At 39.9% G+C, this 12,254-nt stretch overlaps 1 protein-coding gene across 12 annotated transcripts in view; it reads left to right on the top strand.

Moving 5' to 3' along the window:
* Sox5 (SRY-box transcription factor 5) overlaps positions 1 to 12,254 on the top strand; it is an 884,924-nt gene that overhangs the window by 760,489 nt on the left and 112,181 nt on the right. For 10 of the 12 annotated variants that reach the window (XM_048335235.1, XM_048335237.1, XM_048335233.1 and 7 more), the window contains one exon: positions 1,423 to 1,546. In XM_048335235.1, the coding sequence (XP_048191192.1) occupies positions 1,423 to 1,546 (124 nt within the window). The remainder of the gene's footprint in view (positions 1 to 1,422; positions 1,547 to 12,254) is intronic. The other 2 variants (XM_048335240.1, XM_048335229.1) reach the window with 1 other exon arrangement.

Genomic DNA, 12,254 nt, shown 5'->3' with positions numbered 1-12,254 from the left:
AAGTTGAAGAGTTCCTTTTCCACATCATGTCCAGTAAAGACCACGGCTACATTTGTTCACCTTTTGTCCCTCCATTTCTATGCCTCTTCTCACCCTCCCAAAGGCAGATAAATGAACAAACAGAACAAAAGGAAAAGAAAACAAAAACAACAAAAAAGGAAAAAAAAAACCTCTCGTTTCCATTTCCTGGAGTTCATTTCAATAAATTTTTTTTGTGTGATCAGAAGCACAGAGGTCTTGCACCTTTGTGTTCCTCTCCTAATAGAATCTCCCTTTGGTCTCACTGTTTGTGAATTCCTAAAGACCTGTACAATTTATTATGTCCCTCTGTTTTAGATGTAGCCTCCACATATGCAAGAAAACATGCACAGTTTGTCTCTCTGAGCTTGGCTTACCTCACTTAACATGATTCGCTCTAGGTCCATCCATTTCCCTGCAAATGACATAATATTATTCTTTCTAAAGGTGGTGTAAAATTCTACTGTGTATAGGTACCCCATTTTTTGATCTACTCCTCTGTGGTGGGACTGTTTCCACAACTTGGCTGTTGTGAATAGTGCAGCAATGAACATGCGTGTGCAGGCATCTTTATCAGAGCCTGGCTTGTGATGTTCAGGCTAGGTGACCAGGAGTGGTATGACTGGGTCATGGGGAAGACCTGTATTTCATTTGTTGAGGAACCCTCAGACTGCTGACCAGAGTGGTTGTACTAGTTTACATTCCCACCAGACCAGTCACTTCTTCACTAAATAAAGGGGAAAGCTGTCATTGTTGCATAATTTTTCTTCTGGCCTGTTATTCAAGATTGTTAAGACTTACCATATGGTCTGTGAACATGAGAGTTCATCTTCAGATAATGAAGTTATTCAAAGATTAAAGAAAGGATACAGGTTTAGTTTTTGTTTCATAGGAAGGAATATGTCCTATGGATGAGAATGTTGAAATGGGTGACATGGATCAAGATGCATTTTTTTATAAACTATTGTTGAATGACAATTCCTCTGTACAGCTACTTAAAGATAATGATAAAAAAAGAGTTTGTCCTAATAGATGTTAATTACAGAGAGATATTTCACTTCATTGCCACCTAGTAATCATTTTTTGAGCCCTTACATTTGTCAAACAAGGAACAAGATTTCTACAAAGCAGTGATGATTTCATTCAACTGGGCAGGCATGTGGTGCAGAATAAACTCAGCAGAGTGGAGGTCAGACTGGTAGAAAGTTCTAGGATTTCTTGTGTTCTATCTCCCAATCTGAGGTAGATTCAAGGCCTGGTGTTTCACTAAGATTGTTCATCCAGGATTTTGCGTACCACTGTATTTAATTGAATGAAAGATTTCCTTTAACCATGAACTGAAGGAGGGTGGAAGAATGGAAGACATGGGAACTTCTTCTCTTTGATCCTCTCTGTCTTGTTCAGCAGGTCCAAGGCCAGTTGCCGCCATTAATGATCCCCGTGTTTCCTCCGGATCAGAGGACACTGGCCGCAGCCGCCCAGCAAGGATTCCTCCTTCCTCCTGGGTTCAGCTACAAGGCGGGGTGCAGTGAGTACCGGGCCTGGGTCCTGGGGAGGGGTGGAGGGGCGGGGCCTTGACACTGGGCTGGGTAACAAGAGGCCCACACCAAGACAGGAGCTCACCAAGATGGCGGAGAATGGGCGTGTGATGGTAGTTTAGAACAGCCTATAGATTATTCTTTTGCTTCAAAAGCCATTATTCATAATTCACTTGTATATCTTTGGTTTCCAGTGTATTCTAAAATGGTGAATTCAGTGTGAGGACTCCTTTTACTTATGTATGTGTGTGTATGTATGTATGCATGCATGCATGTATGTGGAGGTACAATGGGAACTTGGTGTTTAAATTCTTTTATGATTATCTTTAAGTAGTTGTGCAAAAGAGTTGACATTGAACAAAAGCAGTTTATGAATACAGTATATCTTGATCAATGTCACCCATTTCAACATTCTCACCCATCCCTCCCCCTTACCCATCCCTCCCCCTTACCTATCCCTCCCCCTTACCCATCCCTCTGTTTTTAAATAGGTTTCCATTACCCGGAAAGATAAATCTACATTCCCAAACTAGTCCCCACCGTTTTTCTCCTCCCTGTATATAAGCAGCTCACTTACTCACTAGTATTCTCTTTGTCCATTTTGTTTCATTCTTGGCTTTTTTTGCTCATCCTGGGACTTGAACTCAGCGCCTGGGGCCGTCCCTGAGCTTTTGTGCTTCAAGCTAGTGCTCTACCACTCAAGCCACAGCTCTTCTTCTTGCTTTATTCACTGGATAATTAGAGATAGAGTATCATGAATGTTTCTTCCTTGGCTGGCTTTGAACTGCAATCCTCAGATTGTAGCTTCCCAAGTAGCTGGGGTTACAGGCATGAGTCACTGGTGCCTGGCTTCTGTTTTGTTCTCAGACTAAACCTGAGCCCTCTCTGCCTTTGGACCCACACTCCCAGAGTTCGTTGATGGTCCCTGGTGTCCCAAATCTCTCCCAACTCCTCTCAGTGTTTCTCTTCTATTTTAGTGTTAAGCTGTGTAAGGAGAGTAGAGGAATCTATCTGGTTATTGCCTTGTAGTGTTTCAACTTAAGAGCACTCTCAACCAATTTTGAGTGAATGAACACAGTAGCTACAAACCATAATGACATTTTTCACCAATAAATGATCATTTGGGGTATAAGTTTATATGGTAGGCTCACTTAAAATCTGTGTGATTTTGCAACTTTTTCTAATTTATTCTTTAAACCAAAAACTAAATTGTATACTATTAGTTTGAGTAGTAAACTGAAAGCTCATATGTAAAAATTTTGATAGCCACCCTGACGTCTGTATTCTACTAAGAGAAACAAAAAATTGCAACCAAGAACTTGTAAGCTAAATGACTTCTGAGACACATTATAACTCTGATCAAAATACAAATATAGAAAAAGCAAGGTCTATTAAGCAATTTTTATTGATAAAAGTAGAATGCCACTAGCACATCAGTGAAGTTATCATTTAGCTATTTATATAAAATATTGTTTTTAGTCAAAATCCCACTTATATGCCTGCTAATAAGTTCATTTGGATCATGCTAAACTACTGCATTTGGGAAATTCTACCCAACCATACTGCAAATCAATTACAACTTTCAGGTAATATTTTGACTTTTCATGGGATTTTAAACATTTATCCTTAATCTTTTAACCTTTTTCTATGTTATATTGAAGAAGTAGATATGGTTTTTAAAATAAAATCATTTGACATAAGTAGGTTATAACTCTGGAGTTGAAATAAAAGTGATTGAATTTGGAAAACACAAAAAATGAGTAGCCAGGTATCTGTTGCTTATAATCTTAGCTAGTCAGAAGACTGAGATCTGAGGATCCAAGTTTGAAGCCAGCCTGGGGAAGGAAAATCAGTGAGACTCCTGTTTCTATGTATCTACCAAAAAAATCTGGAAAGGGAGCTGTGGCTCAAGTGATAGAGTGTCAGCCGTGAGCAAAAAAGCTCAGGTATAGCACTAAGCACCTGAGTTCAATTCCCAGGACTAGCAAATGCACATGCACAAAAAATCACTAGTTGTATGATACTTTGTTCTTTGAAGTTTTTATATTGCTTTGGAAAATATTTTTGTTGACCTTGATTTCCCATGTTTTAAAACACATTCTCAGCCCTCAAATCTCTTTGACCACATCATTTCATTATCAGTGTATCTCACACTCTAAGGTGTATTTTTTTCTTTTTACATTAGTACTTAGTACACATCACTGACAATACTGATTTAAAATCTAATTTAAACTCCAAGTAGGTTTTAAAATTCTATCCCTTTGCCAAATTCTGTATTTTTCATCATGAATGATTTTTAGTTGTTTTGTTTCCATCTTCTCATACTCAACATGTGTACACAGTGTGGTTTCTTGCTAACCTTGGTTACTAGAATAAAACTGAAGCACTTTAAAAAAATCATTAGTTGTCTAAAACAATACCTGCATATACTTACATATAGTCTATCTTGTTCTGTTTATCTCTCTGTGTCTGTATCTCCTCTCTGTCTCTGTGTCTGTCTATCTTCCCCTCTCCCCAAGCAACTGTAGAAATCAGTCCCATACACACAGGGTTAAAGAGAGAGTCTAAAGAACAGCATATGGGCTGGGAATATGGCCTAGTGGCAAGAATGTTTGCCTTGTATAGATGAAGCCCTGGGTTCGATTCCCCAGCACCACATATATAGAAAATGGCCAGAAGTGGCGCTGTGGCTCAAGTGGCAGAGTGCTAGCCTTGAGCAAAGAGAAGCCAGGGACAGTGCTCAGGCCCTGAGTCCAAGCCCCAGGACTGGCAAAATAAAGAAAGAAAGAAAGAAAGAAAGAACAGCATAACTGTGGGCCAGGAAGAGCTCAAGAACCCACCATTCCCTCACTCACATTGGACAGACAGACTGTGCATACTAAAATGTGCTCAGTGTTCATGTTTTCCCCCCATTGGTACTAATGGTGTTTAGTATATATTAACCAGTTGGATAGTCATACCCTCAAGTGCTTCCATCACAAATCATAGTACTTCATTTGTAACCTTGGAAGTGGACCAGAAGAAAGCTTTTCCTACTGCTGGCCATCTTGAAACTGGCATTGCGCCAGACTCTAGAACTCTAGATGCTCTGGTAACACTGTGGTGTTTGGATTGGTTTAAAGGATGAGCTGGGCAGATAAGATTAAAGGTCTAGGCTGTGTCCCCCTCTCAACCCACTGCAGCAAAGCTAACCTTCAGTGAGCTTCCCACCGCATCACCCCATCATTGTCTACCTGCCATATCTGGAAGCCAGGAGCTTTAAGTTTAGTGACACCGTGCAGTTCTCAATGTACCAGATTTGTATCTAGGGTGACATTAGGGTGACTTTGGAAATGTTCATCTTTCTGTACCACACCTTAATAATAACAGTAAAATTGTATTTTTAAAGCCAGGGGTCAGGGGCTCTCACCTGTCATTGTAGCTACTCACAAGGCTGAGATCTGAGGACTGCAGTTCGAAGCCAGCCCAGGCAGAAAAGGCCATGAGACTCTTATTTCCATTATACCCCTCAGAAACAGCCAAAAGTACAGCTGTGACTCTAGTGATAGAGCACTAGCCTAGAGCACAAAGAGGCTCAGGGACAGCACACAGGCTCTGAGTTCAAGCCCCGGGACCGGCAAAATAATAATAATAATAGTATTTTACAAAAACCATTGGCATTTTGATTTTGTAGCACAGAAAAGTGACAGATATGCTATTTATATCAAAACGCAGGAACTTTGCATCAATCTGTCTCTGTGTCTTGATAAATGTGTGTTTATCAAGTATGTTAAACAAATAAAAATCTTCAGAGCTAAACACGAAACTTTACATGTTCCTAAAACAGAAATAAGTAAATAAACTTACATGTAAAGTTTAAGGCCTCCAAGCATTGTAGACTGAGTTAGCATGTCTTAGTTTCTTTCCTTTATGAAATACAATGGGAGAAAATTATGGGGTGTGCTGGAGTTCCATAAAATATACATTCTTAACATTTTTCTTGATTACTAGAATACACATCACTAGGCAATACTGAGATAACTTCAGAGCACCACAACCAGACACTTGAGAGAAGACTGCCTACATTTCTACAAAAGGAGTTTCTAAGAATGGTGTGATTTCCTCTCACACTAGTGTGGAGATTTGTTAATACATATTGAGAGATGATGACCCCAATCTCAGATTCTCTTTAGATATTTGTCATTAGTGACATAAAGTACAAAAATGTGTGTCTTCATGAGACTGTTATTGTGCTTTGTTAGTAAACTGTGCTTTTTGTTAAGTGCAAGTGGCAGAAAAGATGGTAGGAAAGTTTATTAGGAAAAGAATACTTTTCCAGTGTGTCTGTGTATGAGCATGTTCATGCACAGGCATGTGACAATCACAGTGTTTGAACTTAGGGCCTAGTCTTTTTTTTTTTTTTTTTTTTTTTTTTGGTAGGTGTGGGGCTTGAACTCAGGGGCTGGGCACTGTCCCTGAGCTCTTCTGCTCAAGGCCAGTGCTCTACCACTTGAGTCACAGCTCCACTTCTGGTGTTTGAATGGTTAATTCATTGAAGATAAAGAGTCTCATAGACTTTCCTACCCAGGCTGGCTTTGAACTGTGATCCTCAGACCTCAGCCTCCTGACTAGCTGGGACTACAAGCATGAGACACTGGTGCTTGGCAAGCTTTTCTTTTTAATTCTTCTTTTCTTTCTTTCTTTTCTTTTTTTTTTTTTTTGTCTTTTTGACTATAGCCTACTCCTGGCTTTTCCTAGTGGTTCATTGCCAATAAAAGTCTCATAGACTTCCCTGTCTGGGCTAGCTGAGAACCATAATCCTCCAATCTCCTAAATTGTTAGGATTACATGCATGAGGCACTAGTGCCCATCCCTTCTTAAGTCTAAATTCTTAGAATGTAAAAATAATGACATATTAATGAATGCTATGTGTGTATGTGTAGAGTTCCCTATAGAAAGTATTCTGTTTATATCTGTATTCATATGTCTGTGTATATACATACACACATCTATGTATACTCATATATGTGCTTTCTCATTATATTCATCATACATATATGTACACAAGTATGTATATACATGATATCGATTTATGCATGTACACATAAAGGTATATAAATATATTTGAGAAGGAGAGAGAAATATTGTAAAATCACTAGTTTCATCGGTCCCCTGCATGCAGAGACCAGTCCAGTCAAGGAACAAAATGTCCAGTCTATAGTTTCTTTAACTTGTCAGCTCTATTAAGCTATTAGCTAATTTGCCATGTGGAAACATGTATTCTTTCCTAACATATAATTAAAGATCCCAGTTCTAATTTATATTTGGGGGAAATAACCCATTTGAATTAGCAAACAATGATGAAAGCCCTTTATATAAGTCTGAAAAACATCATCACAACAGCTTTGATGCTGAGTTGTCCTATAATGGAATGTATAAACAAATTAGCTCAATTGCAAATTGGATGGTTGAATTGCCCCAGGCCCCAGGCCATTTGCCTATGCTGATATTCAGGGTAGAATCTTTACCTAGCTAACCTGTGCACTCTCAAATGTAGGTAGATGCATGTATTTTTGGTAACAAGTTAAGTCCCCTTGACACCTGCAGGCCACTGGTGTATTACAGAGGAGATGCCATCTTCCTGTATATTGTATCGATTGGTTGCTATCTTAGCAAAAGCTTCTACTTGAAAGAGAGGGAAATGATTTTGGATGGACATGTGTCTATTTGCCCAGCATGTGAGACTCATGAAAGACTTTTGCGATCAGCTACTTGAAGGGCCTCTATCTGCTCACAATTCAGGTCTTTTCATGCTCACTCACTCAGTCTTCTTCCCTCAATCTGTGCCTCCCTAGCAACCCACACACAGCTCAACGCCATCTTCATCTCCAGAGGAGAAATGAGAAAGGTGGATCTTTCTCTTAATCTCAGTGGCTGCAGCCTTCTTTCCTTCTCTTTTCACTTTGCATATAAAATTTCCAGTCATGGAATGGTAATCTGATCACATACATTCATATTTATTGAAATGAACTCCCGGAAATCAAAACCAAAGGGTTTTATGTCTTTGTTGCAGTTTTTGCTTTCTTTTCCTTTTGTCTTGGGTGTTGGTTTCTCTGTCTTTGGGAGGGTAAATGGAGACACAGAAATGGAGGGACAGAGGGTGGACAAAGGCAGCCATGGTCCTCACTGGACACGATGTGGAAAATGAACTCTACAACCCGTGGGTGGGGACGGGAGGGGAAAACAGAGAGAGCGAGGGAAGGGGAGGAGGGAGCACTGTCCAAAAAGAAATGCATTCACGACCTGACTTATATCACTATCACTCCTCTGTATGTCACCTTTATCAGCGCAATAAAAATGCATCAAAATAAAATTCCACTGGCAAAATGGATACACAAATACTTTAGAGAGTGAAACATTTTATGTAGATGAGAAAGACACATCGGTAGGAAAGGCAAGGTCCAACCAAACCAACCATTTTTCTATGTTCGGTACAAATCAAACAGTTGTAGAAGAACAAGCTTGTGGGCTTAGCCTCTTAAGATGCTTGTTAAATGTGTGACCAAGTTTATAGACACACAGGCCTGCTAGCAAGATGGCCACACTTGTACCACAGGGTTCCTTAGTATCTGCCAAGGTCCCCTCCAGGATCCCACAGTAATTCCTGGGGACGCATGGTATATTTTTTAAAATTCTGAACAAAATACACAGACACCAATTTTAAACTATGTTGAGTTATTTCAACATTACTCTTCAATCGAAATAAGTGACTTGGTATTTCGTTTATCCTAAGTGGACCATAATTTTTTTTTCTTTTTCAAACCATTGAACCCAAGAAAGTTTGGCAACTTTCCATGAATATTGGTTTTAAAAAATTATTATGACCTTTTTTTAAAAATCAGGAAAGTATTATGATTGACCTTTCATATTGCCAACCATAGAAGAGATAATAACAAAAATTATTTCATACTTATAAGACTGGGTAAAGTACTAAGAGCCAGGCACCAGTGGTTAATATGTGTCATCCTAATTACTCAGAACTGAGGATCATGGTTCAAAGCCAGCCCAGGCAGGAAAATCCATAAACCTCTCACCACCCAATAGCCACCAAAAAGCCAGAAGTGGGGCTGTGTCTCAAGTGGTAGAGCACTAATTTTGAAGAGAAAAGCTCAGGCATAGCACGTAAGCTAGAAGAATGAGTAGAAAAGGAGGTGAAGGAGGAGAAGACTGATTCATTCACATAAACCAGTTGACATCTTTATCTATATAACTTCAGGCATTCTAATTGTGTTTGTTTTGATGTAATTAATCAAATCTCAAAGAGGCAAATCCACATTGGGCGGGGGGGGGGGGGGGGAAGGGGAGGAGATGCTACTTACATTCAGAGCCTGAAAGTGGACTCACAGTTTGTTTTCCTCCTTTGTCTTCTCATACTCTACCTAGAAATTTTACTCAGCTTTAGTCTCCTCGTCTACAAAGTAGAGGAAGTTTCTATATGAATCCGGTGCTTGGCTTGTATTTGTCATCCTCATTACTCTGAAGGCTGAGATCTGAGCTCTGAGCTTTGAAGCCAGCTGAGACAGGAAAAGTTGACGAGATTCTTTTCACCGATTAATCAGCAAAACGTTAGACGGAGAGCTGTGGTTCAGGTGGCAGAGCTCCAGTCTGGAGCAAAAATGCTTAGAGACCTTGCCCAGGCCCTGAGTTCAAGCCGAGGATTAGCACCAAAAAAAAAAAAAAAAAAAAAAAGATGTGAAGATGGGGCTTAAGTGGTTAGAAAAGTACTGATGCACACACACACACACACACACACACACACACACACACCACAGTTAAATATAAAATGGTGTTAGCACTGTGTCTGTCTCAGTAGCTTATTTGTTTTTTTGTTTTTTTTTGCCAGTCCTTGGCCTCAGGGCCTGAGCACTGTCCCTGGCTTCTTTTTGCTCAAGGCTAGCACTCTGCCACTTGAGCCACAGTGCCACTTCTGGCCGTTTTCTATATATGTGGTGCTGGGGAATTGAACCCTGGGCTTCATGTATACAAGGCAAGTACTCTTGCCACTAGGCCATATTCCCAGCCCTCATTAGCTTATTTGTAACCAATCAATACAAAGGTAAGAAAATGTCAGAAAAACAAGGGTCTGGTTCACCCCTCCAAAGGGTCATCAAATCACACCAGGAGTTTATAATTGCATCTCACCCCTTATCTAGAATTAGCCTTACTCTGCCATACTTATAAGAGGCTTTGTTTGACTAAATCATAATTATGCAAAAAAAAGTAGCCCAGTGCTGATGGAGAAGCTGGTGGATTTTATGCACGTGTGTGTGTGTGTGTGTGTGTGTGTGTGTGTGTGTGTGCCAATCCTGGGGCTTAAACTCAGGGCCTAGGTGCTGTCCCTAAGCTTTCCTGCTCAGACACTGTACTCTACCACTTGAGCCAAAGCTCCATTTCTGGCCTTTTGATGATTAATTGGAGACACAAATCTCCTCAACTTTCCTGCCCAGACTGGCTTCAAACCTCAGTCCTCAGATCTCAGCCTCCTAAGTAGCTAGGATTATAGGCCTGAGCCACTGGTGCCCTGACTTTAGATCTTACGACTTTTTACAAACTGTGTGTAATTATTTTGGGCTCTATGCAATGAGAAATATATCCACATACTCTTTCTTCATCTTAACACATGCGTTAATTTTTCAGTAATGTGCTAAATAAAATAACCATATAAAGTTACTGATTGAAATATTTAATTGCCTTATGAAGGTAGCTTTACAAAGAAATAGCAGTTGATGAGACCAACTTTCTTATTCTTCATCAGGGGTTTTCTGCACAATTTCCACTTCCAATGAAAAAATAAAATAACCCCCAAACGCTGTGTTCATTAGCTCCTCAGACCCCACGATAAAATTAATGTTTAGGAGTTAAAGAGCATAAACTTCCCCAGGCCTCTTTGCTGGTGTGTTGCTCTGCTTTGAGTTAATGTCACAGGTCTTCATTGTTGAATGCGCCCATCATGTGGGTCCCATTATATCTCTGTGATGCCTAGGAGACTGCATGCTAATTTCTGATTGAGTCAGCTAGGTCAGCTGACTGGCAGATTGTGGACAATCAGTACTCACAGATTCTCCCAGATCACAAGCCCCGCGCCGTTGACATGGTGCACTTTTATCAAGCTGACAGAATGGGAAACACGTGTGTTCCCCATTGCACACTGTAGTTCCTTTGTTAATAAGCAGAAGGAAAAGGATGATTGACTCGTATTTTTAAGCTTCTGGGCTCTGGGTTAGAAAGAACACGAGCAAATCTTTCCCCCCATGCTCCTCTTCTTCTCTGAAGTTTTGATTACAAAACGCAAGACTTTGGGAGAGCTTGATTTCCTCCTAGACCTTGGCAATAGTTTTATTCTCAGGAAGAATGGCTTGCATTCCTGAATGGACCATTGTTTACATTTTTTTTTCCAGGTAGATTACTGAGGAAAAGTTAGATGAGTGGTTTGAGAATCTGAAGAGATTGGCTTCGGTGAAAGCCACTACCCAAGTCTCATAGAAGAAATAAGTCTAGGTCAGAAAAATACAATGCTTTTCATACAATATAGATGGATATTCGCTTCACAAGATTTAGCACAAGGAAAGAAAAAGGGAGATGTGGCAATCACAGAATTGAAACTTTCTAGAATTGAGTCTCCAGTGCTTTATTGTTTCTAAAACACAGTCTCATAATCAATCTTAGGCACACAAGCTCTGATGTAGGAACTGATCCATATTAGTAACTAGTCTTCCAGCCCACCCCTCGCCACACAAAAGCAAAACCACCCAAAGCTCTTTCTTTGATCCCCTCTTATGATTTTGTTATCGCATAATTATATTCTCATCATTTGGACTATTGGAAGTGAGGGATTCCATAACATTTCTTAATTTCTTGAGATTGAGAGTTTGTCACTCGAGCAGAAACTTCGAGACCAGGTGTCACTTCACAACTGCACCCTGTCGGGTTTCTTCTTAGGGTATTGTGGGAAGCTTCTTGTTCTCACCTGCAGACAACAATCTCTGCGTGCATTCCGGGACATGAGAGATGTCTGTCAAAAGTCTCAAGAGGCAGAGAAGTGGAATGGTTTTCTAGAATGTAAAAAAAACCACAAAAATCAGTATCTACTCAGGCTTACTATTAAAAGTCAGAAATATTAAAAGTCATTGAGTGTCCCATTGTCCTCATTTGTGCTGTTTTATTTAATCATTTGATAATCTTGGGTATATTTTCTCTGTACCATCCATCTTCTTCTAAAAATATAGAGGCAAAAGTTGGGATTTCATACTTTTATACAGATCTGGCTATAAAAGCAGGTACTTTTCTTTGAGTTTTTTTTGTTTGTTTTTTTTTTTACATTTTTAAAAATTACCTTTAGATGGTCGTATAAAGGGATTCCAGTTCAACATGTCAGTTTGTGAATACAGTACATCTTGATCAAGTCACCCTTTCCTTCATTCTCTCAAAATGTTCTGGAAATAGTGTGCCCTGGAATCAGGGCCTCATCGTGGAAAGCCAGGTGCTTTACCACCTGAGACAGACTTTCAGCTCCTTAATGCCTTGGTTATTTTCAAGGTTGGGTTTTATTTTATGCTGGGTCCTGCCCACTGGTCTTCACCCACTGTACCCAGTCATTGTGTGTCTTTCGTAGCTGGCATAAGCAAAGGCTGTCATGCCCAGCCAGTAGTTGAAATAGAG

This window comes from Perognathus longimembris, chromosome 27 (assembly GCF_023159225.1).
Source record: "Perognathus longimembris pacificus isolate PPM17 chromosome 27, ASM2315922v1, whole genome shotgun sequence".
Taxonomy (NCBI): Eukaryota; Metazoa; Chordata; class Mammalia; order Rodentia; family Heteromyidae; genus Perognathus; species Perognathus longimembris.
The sequence above is the reverse complement of the archived record's forward strand: the minus strand, read 5'-3'. Positions and strand labels throughout refer to the sequence as shown.